Source organism: Pseudophryne corroboree, chromosome 9 (genome assembly GCF_028390025.1).
Source record: "Pseudophryne corroboree isolate aPseCor3 chromosome 9, aPseCor3.hap2, whole genome shotgun sequence".
Lineage (NCBI taxonomy): Eukaryota > Metazoa > Chordata > Amphibia > Anura > Myobatrachidae > Pseudophryne > Pseudophryne corroboree.
This window is the reverse complement of record NC_086452.1, coordinates 445,412,329-445,430,216: the sequence shown is the minus strand read 5'-3', so window position 1 is coordinate 445,430,216 and position 17,888 is coordinate 445,412,329. Positions and strand designations below refer to the sequence as shown.

General features: G+C 54.0%; 1 protein-coding gene across 1 annotated transcript in view; it reads right to left on the bottom strand.

Annotated features, from left to right (window-relative positions):
• The window catches only part of CELSR3 (cadherin EGF LAG seven-pass G-type receptor 3), a 237,479-nt gene that overhangs the window by 38,634 nt on the left and 180,957 nt on the right, over nt 1–17,888 (bottom strand). The window contains exons 17-20 of the mRNA XM_063941154.1: nt 14,335–14,429; nt 12,544–12,753; nt 11,916–12,099; nt 6,784–6,933 (exon numbers count right to left, since the gene is read on the bottom strand). Coding sequence (XP_063797224.1) covers nt 6,784–6,933; nt 11,916–12,099; nt 12,544–12,753; nt 14,335–14,429 — 639 coding nt within the window. The remainder of the gene's footprint in view (nt 1–6,783; nt 6,934–11,915; nt 12,100–12,543; nt 12,754–14,334; nt 14,430–17,888) is intronic.

Sequence of the window (17,888 nt, the reverse complement as noted above, 5' to 3'; positions counted from 1 at the left end):
GATAGCCACTATCCTTGCTTCCAGCATCTCTTTCGGGAACCTCCCCGCTTCTGATGCCTCGTTAAAGACAGCCAATAACACTGGAGTCAAGTCTGCTTTGTAAGTTTTGTAGAAATTAGATGGAAAACCGTCTGGGCCCGGTGCCTTATCTCGTGGAAGACCATCAATAGCCGCCTCAAGTTCAGACATCGTCCAGGGGGAGCCAAGGGACAGGCAGGTCTCGGAGCTCAATGTCGGCAGGGATAAATTTTTTAGAAATGACTGAATTTCAGCTTCAATGGGTTGGGTGGTATCAGGGTCTGACTGTAAGTTATAGAGTCGGGAGTAATACTCTGCAAAAGTATATGCTATTCTATATGGATCAAAGACTCTTGAACCCGTGGGAGAATAAACAAAGTGGATTCTGGCCTTAGCTCGCCTACCTCTCAGTTTCCTCGCCAAAAGACGCCCTGCCTTATTTCCAAATACATAGAATCTCTGATTTAGTCGAGCGAGGTTTCGTTGTACTTCCCGCAGAGAAAAAGTGTTTACCCTTTCCCTTGCGGTCAGCAAAAGCTTAAAGGCAGTTTTATTAAGTGGGTCAGCTTTATGTGCTATTTCTAGTTTGGCAACTTCGCTCTTGGCTTCAGCTCGTTCGGCAATTTGAGAACATTTCAGTCGTGAAGCGGCCTGAATGGCAGCCCCCCGCATAACAGCCTTACAAGAGCACCAATTATTAAAGACTGAAGTGTCTTCAGGTTTGTTAGTTTCTAAGAATACCTTTAAGGTTTGTTGCAAGGCCAGTGAAGCTTCTAGATTGCCCAACAGGAAGTTTCCTAGTCTCCAGGGACTCGGGATACCTCTACGTGCCTCGAGCTTCCACACGACCTTAATCGGAGAGTGGTCCGACCATGTCATCGGTAGTATGTTAATTTTCATAATAGTCGGTAGTGACCCACTGTCTGTTAGTACTAGATCAATTCTAGAGTATGAGGAGTGGACATGTGAATAAAAGGAGTAATCCCTAACCGTAGGATGTTTAGTTCTCCACGCATCGTAAAGTTCGTATTCTCCTAGTAGTTGTCTAAGTCCAAGGGTATTAATCGGGGAAGTTCTGGATTTAGCTAAGGGACTTCTGGTGGGGAGAGATCTATCTACAGTGGGGTCTACAACTAGATTAAAGTCCCCCAGTAACATGACTGCACCTTTAGCGTGCTTCTGTATCAGGGAGAATAGATTCCTACAGAAGGAGAGTTGACCAGAGTTGGGTGCATAGCAGGAGGCCAGGGTGACAACTGAGTCTTCCAGCTTTCCGATTAATATTAAATACCTTCCCTCGGGGTCTACAATTTGGGATTCCAGAGTAAATTGGCAATTGTTAGATATTAGTATAGCCACTCCAGCTTTTTTTACGGGGCCATTGGCCATGTAACAGGTAGGGAATTGATTATTATAGAGTCTGGGGGGGTCTAATTTCCTAAAGTGGGTTTCCTGAATAGCTACCACATCCGCCTTCATTTTATAGAAGGAGGATAAGGCCAGTTTACGTTTCTGTGGTGAGTTCAATCCCTTAACGTTCAATGATACCAAGTTAACCATAATAAACTAACCAGGAGGCGGAGCATTCGCTGAAACCAAGAAATGTGATCAATAGGTACAATTCCCTGAACATATGTGTAAGGAGGTAGGAGTCCTGGGGGGGGGGGGGGGGGGGGGGGGAGACACAAGAGGAGACATACTAAGGAGGACAAAGAGAGAAAGGAGAAAAATAAAGTACACAAAGCAAGGATAGTCAACTTCGTGTAGAGACGAAGTCATAGTAAGGCGCCAAAACATACAGCGCCTCACCCAGCAAATTTGGGAGGTTAGTGGCCAACCTACCCGCAATCAAGTAATCATAGTATTAGTAAATTGTAAATAGTAAATACAATCGCACATGGCATATAAACGGGGTATCATAAGGAATGGAATAATGGGTGAATTAGTAATGAGTCCCAGGGTCCCGGAACTGGCCCAGAGCAATACTGTAAATACAACAATAATAACAATATTAATAATAATAGGGCTCAGCAAGGAGTATACACCCCAGTCCGGGAGCCCGTGGAACCATCCCGCCCTTTGAGGAGAAACAAGAGAGAAGGGAAAAAAAAAGAAACCCCAACAACTCAACAACCCTGCCATATATTATTCTAATGGATATAGAGCATGTAATAACCAGGCATGCAACTTGTAATAAGCTCTAAGGTCATTACAATCATACTGAAACAACGCTAGTCTTATAAATGGATATCAATGGCAGGGAAAACATTGCAGTGATAAGGGCCTACTTCCCAACCGTCGACCAGTCCGGCTGAAGTCGGCGGTCAGGAGAGTCGGGCCCCTGGTCTCCAGCTATATTCCATTTGTGGAGGAGTCTCATGCCGTCGTCGACCGAAGACACTACTATCGTGGATCCTTCTCTAGCAATCAATAGACGCGTGGGGAAACCCCACCTATACACGATTCCAGCTTTCCTAAGGGCTACGGTGACAGGCTGAAAGGATCGTCTCCTGGTGAGGGTGTAGTGTGATAAATCTCCGAAAAGCTGAAGCCGGCCCATAGCACTCGCCGTATCTGAGGTAGGTCTGGCTGCTTTAAGTAGGGATTCCTTGATATGAAAGAAGTGGACTCTCATCAGAACATCTCTTGACGCTCCTTCAGGAGCACTGCGGGCCTTCGGGACCCTGTGGATACGGTCCAATATCAAGTCCGCCGATGTAGCGGAGGGTAGCAGCTTCTTGAATATTTCGATTGTATAGTCATGCAGGCTGCTATTAGATACGGATTCTGGTACCCCTCGGAGCTTGAGATTATTTCTGCGGGAGCGGTCTTCCAGGTCCGCTACTTTGTCCCGCAGAGCCGCCACCTCCCCTTCAAGAGTATCATGGGAATCGATCAAGGTATTATGCGAGCCTACCACCTCCCCCATCTTAGTTTCCAAGTGTCCGGTCCTCTCACCCAGCTCCTCAACGGACCGCTGGCAAGACTGCAACATAGTGCGAAATTCGGACGCCACCTCATCCTTAAACTGGTGTAGCAATAGCTTCATGGTGCCCACCGTTAAGGCTTCGCTATCTTCAAGGCGAGGAGAGGGAGGGGGATCCTGGGATGAAGATAATGCCATCATGGGCGATGAAGTTGTGGGCGGGAGATCCGACCCGGAGGCAGAAGATCCAGGACCCTGAGATTTATTTCGATATGGGGAAGGTTTGAAAAATGCAACTTGAGAGATTGGTTTGGAGGCTTTATTCTTTCTTGGAGCCATCATGTATTACTTTGAGGGGATGGGAGGGTTCCAGTAGAAAGGAGAATTCCGTCTAAGGTCTAGGACGGCAGGTATCCTCTTACGCCATGTGCGAGATTACATCAGCTAAAATGACTGTGGGAGGTGACGATGAGGATTCATTGAAGAGGGGTCTACATCCTGTATGTGCCGCAGCTTGCACCCCAACAACAGCCGGGAGCCGACGACGTCACCTTTTCGTCAAATAGTGCCCCTGTGCTTTTAGGTGAGGGAGATGCTGTGACCGAACTATCTATGAGCTACCACCAGGGGGCCTCGGAGTACCGAGTAGTGGACGAGGGCCAGGCAGTGACAATATAATGCTGGATAGACTTATAAGGTATGAGGTGTTAAATGCACCATATGAGCTAGCTCCCAGTGCACACACAGCACAGAGCCCCTCAGGCTGCCACTGCACAGGGCTAGTGGGAATCTGCTGGTGGGAAACTGCAGGGACTCCACAGCCAGCGCTGGTCTTGCCTCCTCCAAGATGGCCGCCGCTCCTCAGCTTGAACGGGCCTCTCCCTCCTCCGCCGCCGCCCGTGGTCTGTCAGCCCTAATGGGGGCTCTATATAGTTACCCCAGCCCTCGGTCAGGTGCCAAGGGTGGTGTGCCTGCCTTCAGCGGGGGTCGTCCGGGCGCTCTCAGCCTCTGCTGTTCTCCTCCTGCCTCTCCCAAGATGGCCGCCGCCACCGGATCCTCCACGAGCAGGGCCGCGGCTCGTCCCAGCGGCCAGCTCGAAGCTCCTGGGGCTCGCTTCTCACCGCCGCTGCCACTGGTAAGGCTTCTCAGGCTGGGGGAACTTCCTCGTTGTCAGGTGTGTGGCGGCTGTATCGTCCGGGGCGCACCGAAGTCCGTTCGGCTGGTGCTTAAAAATTTAGGTCCCGGCTTCACCCCCGGTGGAGGCCGCAACCCGCAAGTGCAGGAATAACCCGCCCTCCGGCTCCGCAGCTCTCCTCCTTGTGATGTGGGGGTCTTGTGGGTGCACTGTGGGCCAAACTCTGGGTGTGTAGGCACCTAAAAAGGGCTTTAATAGCTGAGTCACAGCAGGAGCTCATGCACTATGCATCCACTCCAGAGTCCCGCTAGGCCACGCCCCCCCTGGGATACAATTTCCATCGCCCAAGGATCCACGTCTGACTGAACCCAGACGTGGCTGAAGAGTCGAAGATGTGCCCCCACCGGCGGGGACTCCCTCAGTGGAGCCCCAGCATCATGCGGTGGATTTAGTAGAAGCCGGGGAGGACTTCTGCTCCTGGGAACTAGCCGTGGCAGGCATTCTTTTCCCTTTACCCTTACCTCTGGCGAGGAAGGAAGAGCCCCGACCTCTTCTGGATTTATGCGACCGAAAGGACTGCATCTGATATTGTGGTGTTTTCTTTTGCTGTGGGGGAACATAAGGCAAAAAAGTAGATTTACCCACGGTAGCTGTGGAAACCAGGTCCGCGAGACCTTCCCCAAATAACATCTCACCCTTATAAGGCAAAACTTCCATATGCCTCTTTGAGTCGGCATCACCCGTCTATTGGCGGGTCCACAGGGCTCGCCTAGCAGAAATCGCCATGGCGTTGGCTCTTGAACCTAGAAGCCCAACGTCTCTCTGAGCGTCTCTCATATATAAGACTGCGTCTTTAATGTGACCTAAGGTCAATAAAACGGTATCCCTATCTAGGGTATCAATGTCAGCTGACAAGGTATCTGTCCACGCTGCTACTGCGCTACAAACCCAAGCCGATGCTATTGCCGGTCTGAGCAAAGCACCCGTATGTGAATAAATCGATTTTAAGGTAGTTTCCTGTCTGCGATCAGCAGGATCCTTGAGGGCTGCCGTGTCTGGAGACGGTAGCGCCACCTTCTTGGATAAGTGCATTAAAGCCTTGTCCACCCTGGGCGAGGATTCCTACCGTACCCTGTCCTGTGCAGGGAAAGGATACGCTATAAGAATCCTCTTGGGAATCTGCAGTTTCTTGTCTGGAGTTTCCCAAGCTTTTTCAATGAAATGTGCCCCCCCCCCCCCTCTTTTTTGCCCGTTGTAACCTTGTTCAGCAGGGGAGAGTCCGGGGAGCCAGCGTCTCTGCAGTGCTGTGGAAAAAATGGCGCTGGTTAGTGCTGGAGGACCAAGCCCCGCCCCCTCACCGGCGGGCTTCGGTCCCACTCAAATTATTTATACTGGCGGGGGGTTTATCAATATACTGCCTCCGCAGTATCTACCTAATATGCCAGTGTCCCTAGAGGTTTTTATTGCTGCCCAGGGCGCCCCCCCCCTGCGCCCTGCACCTTTACAGTGCCCGCTGTGTGTGTCTGTGTGGGAGCAATGGCATGCAGCGTTACCGCTGCGCGTTACCTCAGTGAAGATCTGAAGTCTTCTGCCGCCTGTGAAGTCTTCTTTTCTTCTTAATACTCACCCGGCTTCTATCTTCCGGCTCTGTGAGGAGGACGGCGGCGCGGCTCCGGGACGAACGGCGAGGGTGAGACCTGCGTTCCGACCCTCTGGAGCTAATGGTGTCCAGTAGCCTAAGAAGCAGAGCCTATCATTTAAGTAGGTCTGCTTCTCTCCCCTCAGTCCCACGATGCAGGGAGCCTGTTGCCAGCAGTGCTACCTGAAAATAAAAAACCTAACAAAAGTCTTTTTCAGAGAAACTCAGGAGAGCTCCCCTGCAGTGCACCCAGTCTCCTCTGGGCACAGGATCTGAGGTCTGGAGGAGGGGAATAGAGGGAGGAGCCAGTGCACACCCATTCTAAGGTCTTTGGAGTGCTCTTGTCTCCTCTGGGCACAGGATCTAACTGAGGTCTGGAGGAGGGGCATAGAGGGAGGAGCCAGTGCACACCCATTCTAAAGTCTTTATAGGTGCCCATGTCTCCTGCGGAGCCCATCTATACCCCATGGTCCTTACGGAGTCCCCAGCATCCTCTAGGACGTAAGAGAAATGACAGTTAGGAGCTGATTGGTTGGTAGATTACCTCTCTCCACTTTTTCATTCTTCAAAGGCTTTAGGGGGTCATTCCGACCCGAGCGCTCGCTGACAGGCATAGGCGGTCGCTGGGCGGGAGGGGGCGGTACGGTGGCGTTGGACGCCATTATGGGGGCGCGGTCCGGCCAATGCAGGCGGGGGGGCGGGCCGCAGCAGCAGCGTGACATCACACACAGCCGCTGCGGGCCGGGGAGCGTCGAGTAGCTCCCGGCCAGCACGCTAAAGCTGCGCTGGCTGGGAGCTACTCCTAAAGTGCAAAAGCATTGCCACTGTGCGATGCTTTTGCACCTCTGCGGGGGGGGGGCGGAGGGGGCGGCACTGACATGCGGGGCGGGATAGCCCTGTGCTTGGCGTCCCCCCCCCCCCCCCCGCATGTCCGTTGTCTTGAGCGTAGCCCTGCAAAATTTTGCAGGGCTACGATCAACTCGGGAATGACCCCCATAGTACAGCTGTCCTACATTGAGAAAACATTACTTCCAGGCACTGACGTCAGTCATTGGGTTACGTTACCTTCCGGCTTTGGTGGCTTCAGAACGGATGCCGGAAGCACCACATGCGTGTGCGGATCCCAGGAAATTTGGCCTCGAAAGAGACTACTGTGATATCTCGGGAAATGTCTCCTCGGCGGGATCTGGTTATCCACACGCTCAATATTAACAACTGTCACAAGAAAAGTAGAAAGCAGTCTCGTGAGCGTCTCAATGCAATATAGTTGTGTGTGTGATAAATGTGCGGCAGATATTACAAACCCCCAGTATATCCAATAACTGCTACATAACACCGGACGCCAGCTCTTTCCATTACCCTGAGTAATAAAGAGTGGCAGCTTTGCTGTGTGTTATGACATTATACGGTTCTGCTAACACCATGGACCTAGAGATATGAAGTCGGGAAATAGGCACCTTTCAGACAGTGAAAGTTTTCCTCCGAGCCAGACTTAATTAACTTCTTATTGCGTTGGTTCCAAACTCAAATTATCTCTCAATCATGTGACTAAGGGTCAGGCATACAGGCATTGATATCCTCCCTAACTTGCTAAACCAGAACTAATACTGCTGTGATGGACTGGATAAGGTTTTAAAGAATTCCCGCAAGATTTATCTAATACAGTTGTAAAAAAAAAGGTTTATACAGTTATGAAAAACTATACAGCTTATGTAGTTATAGAAAAGTTATATACACTTTTTCTACAGAGAGGATTCCTGTACATTTTGTGACGCACTCCGCCAAGAATAAGAATACGTGTTAAAATATCAGACTCAAAATCGGGCCCATATTTAGTATATTTCTTTCAAAAAGAATATATATATATATATATATATATATATACTAGGCGATTCATCGTGCCCTACGGGCGCTCTTCACACCGTCGTAAGGGGCTATGCCCCCGTAACCCCCAGAGAAATGTCAAGGTGTAGAATAGTAGTTTCAGAGTGTTTTTTTTGGTGGAGGTGGAGGGGGGGGGGGGGGGGGGTTTGAGGTGTATGTGGTTTACGGTTAGGGGCAGATGTTGTATGTGATAGGTTTTGGGTGGCTTTGTGCTGCATTGTGGAGGGGGGTGAAGGGACTGTGAGTGGCGGAGTGTGTTGTGGGAAGGTGGTGTACATGGATTCGGCTGACTGGGCCGAAGATGCTGCGGTTGGTGGGTGACCAGAGTGAGGCTGGACGGTGGATGTGGTCCGGTCACTGAATACTTTGGGCTAGGGGTGAGGGTTGGGGGAGGGGAGAGGAGGTGTTCCACTTGGTGGAGGTGTAGGGGTTAGGGGGAGGGTAGAAGAAGGTGCCACGGCTGAGGGATGTCTACATGGGGTGGGTTGTGTAGGGTATTGAGGTGTGTGATGTGTACCTGTGGGGGGGGGGGGGAAGGTTAGGGGGATGTGGAAGGTTGTGTTGAGGTGCAGGGGTTGGTGTATTTGTGGAAGGTGGGAGTGAGGTATGTGGCTTGGGTGGTTGATGGATGTGTTTGTGAGGTGTTGTGGTTGAATTGTAGTGGCGGGGTTTGTTGTGTGTTGGAGTTGTGGGTGTGCAAGGGTTGTGTTAATAGCTGTGAGGGTTAGTGGTTGCTAAGGTGGAGTTGGTGGGTGGTGGTTTTGCAAGTATGAGGAACTGGTGTTGTGCGAGCAGGGATGTGTGGAGGGTGCGTGCATGGTGTGTTTGGGGGAGGGGTGGATGGATTGTTCCTTCGTGTGGTAAGGAGAAGAGGATGTGGTGTTAGGGTGTTTGTTGGGGGCTGAGGTGTGTTGGTTTGGCAGATGTTGGAGTTGCGATTTGCATCTTTGTGGCTGTAGGATATGCGGGTAGTGTTGTGCGCTAACTGGTGTTTTGATGGTTTGAGATAATGAGTTGGCTGCAGAAAAAGGCATTGCTGCACATACGGGGATGGGTGATAGTGCAAGGTGGGCGTCTGTGAGTGTCTGGCTGTGTTAGGTGTATAGAATCTGGAATGTGCGCTCGTGTCTCTTGTCCCGCGGTGTGGTTGTCTGGTGGTGGCTTGGAACATACATGTCTCCCGCGGGGCTGGGGGCAGTTGTGGCGATACACCTAATGGAGGTACGGGGTGCTTGCAGTGTGATGCGGCGTCGCATGTGCAGCAACGGGCAGTGTTAACATGGTGTGTGCTGGTCCATTGCGCGGACGGCGGCTCCCGGCCTGCATGTCCCCTCAGTAGCTGGATTTGGTAGCTGGTGACGGGGTTTGGCGGAGGGAGGGTTCCGTGGTGTGGGGTGTGGGTGTCAGTCGGTGTTTGGGTGACTGTGTGTTGCCGGGAATGGAGGCTCTCGTTTCCACAGGCCTGCAGTGTGCGTGTGAGCTGGCAGCTGTGTCCGGAGCACAGCATGGTGCGTGCAGTGGGAGTGTTGTGTGAGCAGGGATGGGTGGGTCGTGTGGCGTTGTGCAAATGGCGTGTGTTGGTCTGCATGGCCCCCCTGTGTTAGGTGGTGATGGGGTTGCATAAGTGAGGGGTCCATGGCCGGATTAAGCCCAGGGGGGGCCCAGGGCACCCAAAACAGGAGTGCGCCCCCCCGATCACCAGCACCATCCCCGCCCCCCCTGATTACCAGCACAAAATCACCAGCCCCCCTCCTGCCAGTAACCATCAACCCCCCCCCCCCACACACACCGGCAATAACCATCACCCCCCCGGCTGCACACGCTGCTCACCTGGCCCGGTCACACAGGCAACGGGAGCCGAGCTGCAGCAGCGAGAGAGGACACCAGGTTGCCGGGGCAGGAGGGATCCACGCTGCCGTGGGAGGAGTGCGGGCTGTGCATGCGGCTTCCTCCTCTCGGGCAGCACGGTCAAGCAAACTCCAGCCTCCGCCGCCTGCAGCATCCCTCCTGGTAGTGGCGGAGGCTGGAGTTTGCTCAACCGTGCTGCCCGAGAGGAGGAAGCCGCATGCACAGCCCGCATTCCTCCCGCGGCAGCGTGGGTCCCTCCTGCCCCGGCAACCTGAATAATGGCGACAGAGCGCCGGCTGAGTGGCCCCTGAAGTTAGGAGGTCCCGGGGTACTGACCCCACCCCCCTTAATCCGGCTCATGTGTGACCGGGCACGGTGGGGCGTCCGTCCAGTGGCGACTTTTCACTGGTGATTGTGTCCGGATTCTGTGGCTGCTGCTAACGCTGTCCGCCTCCCTAGTGTCGTGCTGGCACAGGGCAGAGGCCGTTGCCTCCGCCCAGCCCTGTGACTCCACCCAGCGTTACAGGCCAGGCACAGAGTCACAGATTTGGCCTAATATATAGGAGATATTTTAATATTTTTCTAAGTCATATGAACTGCTATGTGGGAGCTATGTGAGACAAGTAAGGGCCTAATTCAGACCTGATCGCAACAGCAAACTTTTTCTCTAACGGGCAAAACCATGGGTGGTCATTCCGAGTTGTTCGCTCTGTAATTTTCTTCGCATCGCAGCGATTTTCCGCTTAATGCGCATGCGCAATGTTCGCACTGCGACTGCGCCAAGTAAATTTGCTATGCAGTTAGGAATATTACTCACGGTTTTTTCATCGTTCTGGTGATCGTAATGTGATTGACAGGAAGTGGGTGTTTCTGGGCGGAAACAGGCCGTTTTAGGGGCGTGTGGGAAAAAACGCTACCATTTCTGGGAAAAACGCGGGAGTGGATGGAGAAACGGAGGAGTGTCTGGGCGAACGCTGGGTGTGTTTGTGACGTCAAACCAGGAACGACAAGCACTGAACTGATCGCACTGGCAGAGTAAGTCTCGAGCTACTCCGAAACTGCACAGAGATGTCTTATCGCAATATTGCGAATCTTTCGTTCGCAATTTTAAGATGCTAAGATTTACTCCCAGTAGGCGGCGGCTTAGCGTGTGCAATGCTGCTAAAAGCAGCTTGCGAGCGAACAACTCGGAATGAGGGCCCATGTCTCTAATTGAGTTTTCGCGCAGCGGGCGATCAGATCCGAACTGTGCATGCGTGTGCACCGCACTGTGGTGGTGCATCACACGGCTGCAACGGGGATCGCCGGTCAGCGATGGGATTGTGCGAAGAGTCCATTCGCACAGGCGTTCGCAAGGAGATTGACAGAAAGAGGCCGTTTCTGGTGGCAACTGACCGTTTTCAGGCAGTGTCCGGAAAAATGCAGGCGGGCTCAAGCGTTTTCAGGGAGGGTGTCCAACGTCAAATCCGGTCCCGAACAGGCTGATGTGATCGCAGCGGCTGAGTAAGTCCTGGACTGTGCAGAGACTGCACAAAATCAGTTTGTGCAGCTCTGCGACACATGCGATCGCACACTTGCACAGCGAAAAATACACTCCCCCTGTAGGCGGTGACTATCTGATCGCATCGCTGCAAAAATCGCTGCCTAGAAATCAGATCTGAATTACCCCCAATGTGCACTGCAGGTGGGGCAGATATAACATGTGCAGAGAGAGTTAGATTTGGGTGGGGTGTGTTCAAACCGAAATCTAAATTGCAGTGTAAAAATAAAGCAGCCAGTATTTACGCTGCACAGAAACAAAATAACCCACCCAAATCTAACTCTCTCTGCACATGTTACATCTGCCCCAGCTTCAGTGCACATGGGGGGGTCATCCAGACCTGATTGCTGCTGTGCGTTTTCACTCAGCAGCGATCGGGTCTGAACTGTGCATGCACCGCAATGCGAAGGCGCGTCGTCCCCCCCAGCACCGGGGAGCGCCGGGATGTATGAAGAAAGCGATCGCACTGGCGATCGCAAGAAGATTGACAGGAAGAGGCCGTTTGTGGGTGGCAACTGACAGTTTCCAGGGAGTAAGTCCTGGGCTGTGCAGAGACTGCACAAACTTTTGCACATCCGATCGCACCCCTGCACAGCGTTTACCCCCTCCCCCTGTAGGTGGCGACTACCTGATCGCAGCAGTGCAAAAATCGGCTGCTTGCGACCAGGTCTGAATTAGGCCCATGGTTTTGCCCATTAGAGAAAGATTTTGCTTCTGCAATTAGGTCTGAATTAGGCCCTAAGTGCGACACTGTCTATACCTCGGTGTTCCATTATAATACCCTCTAATATACAGTCACATCCGTGTATTTGACAACTGTGATCTGTGTGATGTATGCAGGAAACGGTCAATTTAAATAACTTTTGCTGAATTTTTGGAATTCGATTATTACAGAGGAATCCCGAAAATCGTGCACGTAACTCACTAATGTTCGGAGTCACCAGGCCGACAGGGTTCAGATAGGTGAGTTTCATGTTCCTGGCCAGGGTGCTGGTGTATTCCCGAAACAGTTCCATAAGCCCAGAACTGCCGCGATCGTTCTGCAGGAGACTCTCCCAGTGCTCCTTGTTACCCAGCGTCAGGACCGAGCTCCCCGACCTGAGCAGGTTCTGTGAGTGGACACAACAACTGTCGTCATTATTCGTTTTAAAGCAAAGCTGTGACATTCAAGGAAGAAACATCTACTAGTTATTCTCCTGTAACACATAGGGGATTGGTTCTCTAGAACAGGCTAAAGCCACCAGTGGCTGGATGGCTGCTGCGCCACTACAGGACCAAGGGGGCAATGTACAAGGGTATGAGTATGCAAAAACGTGGATTTCTGGGGGGGATTTAAAGCAGCAATTTTTATGATACAACTATAAATCCCGTGTCAAAATCTCAAACCCTTCTACATGCTCCTTACTTACCGACTGTGCCCTGCTAGAGAGTGACTGCGACCTGGCTCTGCTGTAAATGTTACATGGCAAATAACCAGTTAAAGGTTCTCCATGTAAACTGCAGACCAAAGCTGTCGTTGATGGTTTCTCACTGACGCCCTAAGCCCGGCTTACCTCCGTGAATTGGGCATCCTGAGTAGCCGTTAAACCAAACCCTTCTTGTCTGTTCTCAAACTGCATGAGGAGAGATAGCAGTCGGCTGGTTATCTGGACGTCGTTCCCAAAGTACCGATCCATATCGTCTGTGATGGAGCGGAGGCGCAGTGACAGTTTCTTGGCCTCGATGGTGTTGAGCTCCGTTTCATTCCTCTCTAAGCTTTCCAGCTACAGGATGAAAGGAACAGGATTTTGTAGCATGTGAACGGATAAGGAGATCATGGTGCTACGTGCCTACTGTATATACAAGGGCCAATTCTGAGGGGGGCGCATCTGCGGCACGGCAGCCTGCTCACTAGGGTATGCTAATGTGAGTGTTCACTCATCTATGTGAATATATGAGCATCTGTATATAAGTACACATGCTACATGTCCATGACACTCCCATGCGATGGATCAGTTCTGTGTAATCACATGGTCTCCACCCTTTCTGCAGCTGTCCTCTGCGGAGCATGCGCAGTCTGCCGCTGTCCTCTGCGGAGCATGCGCAGTCTGCCGCTGGCCTCTGCGGAGCATGCGCAGTCTGCAGCTGGCCTCTGCGGAGCATGCGCAGTCTGCCGCTGGCCTCTGCGGAGCATGCGCAGTCGGCCGCTGGCCTCTGCGGAGCATGCGCAGTCTGCCGCTGGCCTCTGCGTAGCATGCGCAGTCTTCCACTGTCCTCTGCGGAGCATGCGCAGTCTTCCACTGTCCTCTGCGGAGCATGCGCAGTCTGTCACTGTCCTCTGCGGAGCATGCGCAATCTGCCACTGTCCTCTGCAGTGCATGCGCAATCTGCCACTGTCCTCTGCAGTGCATGCGCAATCTTCCACTGTCCTCTGCAGTGCATGCGCAATCTGCCACTGTCCTCTGCAGAGCATGCGCAGTCTGCCACTGTCCTCTGCGGAGCATGCGCAGTCTGCCACTGTCCTCTGCGGAGCATGCGCAGTCTGCCACTGTCCTCTGCGGAGCATGCGCAGTCTGCCACTGTCCTCTGCGGAGCATGCGCAGTCTGCCACTGTCCTCTGCGGAGCATGCGCAGTCTGCCACTGTCCTCTGCAGAGCATGCGCAGTCTGCCACTGTCCTGTGCGGAGCATGAGCAGTCTGCCCCTGTCCTCTGCAGAGCATGCGCAGTCTGCCCCTGTCCTCTGCAGAGCATGCGCAGTCAGTCTCTGTCCTCTGCGGAGCATGCGCAGTCTGCCCCTGTCCTGTGCGGAGCATGAGCAGTCTGCCCCTGTCCTGTGCGGAGCATGCGCAGTCTGCCCCTGTGCTCTGCAGAGCATGATGTCCTTATTGTAGCACATGCATTCTGCTATAGAAAAATGCACCTTCCCCGGTGTATGTCTGTAAGTCCCAATGTGCACGGCCTAGGACACCGATTGTCAGCAACTGCAGTAATACAGATTGAAGCATCCTTATATGCCACCATCAGTCGCACCATCGAACCCTGCAACAGCCCTATGGCAGGAGCAGTGTCTCCGTCTGGCAACGGTCTCCTATGTGCACCGCTGTCCATCTGTGTACACAGCCGCTTTTACTAACACGCCTGCGCCAGTCCCGTTACATGCCCATAAGACAGACAGTGCGCGCGCTAAGACACCTGTCACCACCCAGGAATTCCCTGAACATTTTTAATACACTTCACGAGAATCTGAAATCGCAGCGGTACGGACGCAATCGGGCGCAATGTACACGCTACAATACGTCTGACGTCGGCAGAGCCTCCGCCACTGAATCAGGCCTGTAAAGTGTTGATGTTTCTGATAGCTTACCAATACAGACAGTTCCATGAACGCTGGAGAGGTGCAGTTAAAGAGGTCGGGTTCAAGCCAACCCTTCACGTCGTCACAGTGTCGGATGGCTGTCCCTGGAAACAATACATAGAGCATGTCTGTGTGATTATACATAGGAAAACATTATAAGATGGCAGAGAAAGCGTTCCATACAGTCTTCAGCAGGGTAGGCGGCAGTCAGGGCACAAGCTGGTATAAGGATTGGAGCACTTCAGTACAGAATTTAGGGGTGCACAAGCAGCTGGTAGGTTAGTAGGGAACAGTCACACACTTCATCATATAACTGCAGGGATGGCTGGCTAGGCATGGGGGTTATGAGGAGCAGGGATGGCTAGGCATGGGGGTTATGAGGAGCAGGGATGGCTGGGCATGGGGGTTATAGGGAGCAGGGATGGATGGCTAGGCATGGGGGTTATGGGGAGCTGGGATGGCTGGCTAGGCATGGGGGTTATGGGGTGCAGGGATGGCTGGGCATGGGGGTTATGAGGAGCAGGGATGGCTGAGCATGGGGGATATAGGAAGCAGGGATGGCTAGGCATTGGGGTTATGGAGAGCAGAGATGGATGGCTGGCTGGGCATGGGGGTTATGGAGAGCAGGGATGGCTGGGCATGGGGGTTATGGAGAGCAGGGATGGCTGGGCATGGGGGTTAAGAGGAGCAGGGATGGCTGGGCATGGGGGTTATGAGCAGGGATGGCTGGGCATGGGGGTTATGAGCAGGGATGGCTAGGCATGGGGGTTATGAAAAGCAGGAATGGCTGGGCATGGGGCGTTATGGGGAGCAGGGATGGCTGGCTAGGCATTGGGGTTATGGGGAGCAGGGATGGCTGGGCATGGGGGGTTACGAGGAGCAGGGGTGGCTGGGCATGGGGGTTATGGGAAGCAGGGATTGCTGGGCATGGTGGTTATGAGGAGCAGGGATGGCTGGGCACGGGGGTTAGGAGGAGCAGGGATGGCTGGGCATGGGGGTTATGGAGAGCAGGGATGGCTGGGCATGGGGGTTATAGGGAGCATGGATGGCTGGCTAGGCATTGGGGTTATGGATAGCAGGTATGTATGGCTGGGCATGGGGGTTATGGGAAGCAGGGATGGCTGACTGGGCATGGGGGTTATGGATAGCAGGGATGGCTGGCTAGGCATTGGGGTTATGGAGAGCAGGGATGGCTGGGCATGGGGGTTATGAGGAGCAGGGATGGCTGGGCATGGGGGTTATGAGCAGGGATGGCTGGGCATGGGGGTTATGAGGAGCAGGGACGGCTGGCTAGGCATTGGGGTTACGGAGAGCAGGGATGGCTGGGCATGGGGGTTATAGGGAGCATGGATGGCTGGCTAGGCATTGGGGTTATGGAGAGCAGGTATGTATGGCTGGGCATGGGGGTTATGGGAAGCAGGGATGGCTGGCTGGGCATGGGGGTTATGGATAGCAGGGATGGCTGGCTAGGCATTGGGGTTATGGAGAGCAGGGATGGCTGGGCATTGGGGTTATGAGGAGCAGGGATGGCTGGGTATGGGGGTTATGAGGAGCAGGGATGGCTCAGCATGGGAGGTTATGGGGAGCAGGGATGGCTGGGCATGGGGGTTATGGGGAGCAGGGATGGCTGGGCATGGGGGTTATGAAGAGCAGGGATGGCTGGGCATGGGGGTTATGAAGAGCAGGGATGGCTGGGCATGGGGGGTTATGGGGAGCAGGGATGGCTGGGCATGGGGGTTATGGGGAGCAGGGATGGCTGGGCATGGGGGTTATGGGGAGCAGGGATGGCTGGGCATGGGGGTTATGAGGAGCAGGGATGGCTGGGCATGGGGGTTATGAGGAGCAGGGGTGGCTGGGCATGGGGGTTATGAGGAGAAGGGATGGCTGGCTAGGCATTGGGGTTATGGAGAGCAGGGATGGCTGGGCATGGGGGTTATGAGGAGCAGGGATGGCTGGGCATGGGGGTTATGGGGAGCAGGGATGGCTGGGCATGGGGGTTATGGGGAGCAGCGATGGCTGGCTGGGCATGGGGGTTATGGGAAGCAGGGATGGCTGGGCATGGGGATTATGGGCAGCAGGGATGGCTGGCTGGGCATGGGGGTTATGGGAAGCAGGGATTGCTGGGCATGGGGGTTATGAGGAGCAGGGATGGCTGGGCATGGGGGTTATGAGCAGGGATGGCTGGGCATGGGGGGTTATGAGGAGCAGGGAAAGCTGGGCATGGGGGTTATAGGGAGCAGGGATGGCTGGCTAGGCATTGGGGTTATGGGAAGCAGGGATGGCTGGGCATGGGGGTTATGGGAAGCAGGGATGGCTGGGCATGGGGGTTATGGGGAGCAGGGATGGCTGGTTAGGCATTGGGGTTATAGAGAGCAGGGATGGCTGAGCATGAGGGTTATGGGAAGCAGGGATGGCTGGGCATGGGGGTTATGGGAAGCAGGGATGGCTGGGCATGGGGGTTATGGGGAGCAGGGATGGCTGGCTAGGCATTGGGGTTATAGAGGGCAGGGATGGCTGAGCATGGGGGTTATGAGGAGCAGGGATGGCTAGGCATTGGGGTTATGGAGAGCAGAGATGGATGGCTGGCTGGGCATGGGAGTTATGAAGAGCAGGGATGGCTGGGCATGGGGGTTATGGAGAGTAGGGATGGCTGGGCATGGGGGTTAAGAGGAGCAGGGATGGCTGGGCATGGGGGTTATGAGCAGGGATGGCTGGGCATGGGGGTTATGAGCAGGGATGGCTAGGCATGGAGGTTATGAAAAGCAGGAATGGCTGGGCATGGGGGGTTATGGGGAGCAGGGATGGCTGGCTAGGCATTGGGGTTATGGGGAGCAGGGATGGCTGGGCATGGGGGGTTACGAGGAGCAGGGGTGGCTGGGCATGGGGGTTATGGGAAGCAGGGATTGCTGGGCATGGTGGTTATGAGGAGCAGGGATGGCTGGGCACGGGGGTTAGGAGGAGCAGGGATGGCTGGGCATGGGGGTTATGGAGAGCAGGGATGGCTGGGCATGGGGGTTATAGGGAGCATGGATGGCTGGCTAGGCATTGGGGTTATGGATAGCAGGTATGTATGGCTGGGCATGGGGGTTATGGGAAGCAGGGATGGCTGGCTGGGCATGGGGGTTATGGATAGCAGGGATGGCTGGCTAGGCATTGGGGTTATGGAGAGCAGGGATGGCTGGGCAAGGGGGTTATGAGGAGCAGGGATGGCTGGGCATGGGGGTTATGAGCAGGGATGGCTGGGCATGGGGGTTATGAGGAGCAGGGATGGCTGGCTAGGCATTGGGGTTACGGAGAGCAGGGATGGCTGGGCATGGGGGTTATAGGGAGCATGGATGGCTGGCTAGGCATTGGGGTTATGGAGATCAGGTATGTATGGCTGGGCATGGGGGTTATGGGAAGCAGGGATGGCTGGCTGGGCATGGGGGTTATGGATAGCAGGGATGGCTGGCTAGGCATTGGGGTTATGGAGAGCAGGGATGGCTGGGCATGGGGGTTATGAGGAGCAGGGATGGCTCAGCATGGGAGGTTATGGGGAGCAGGGATGGCTGGGCATGGGGGTT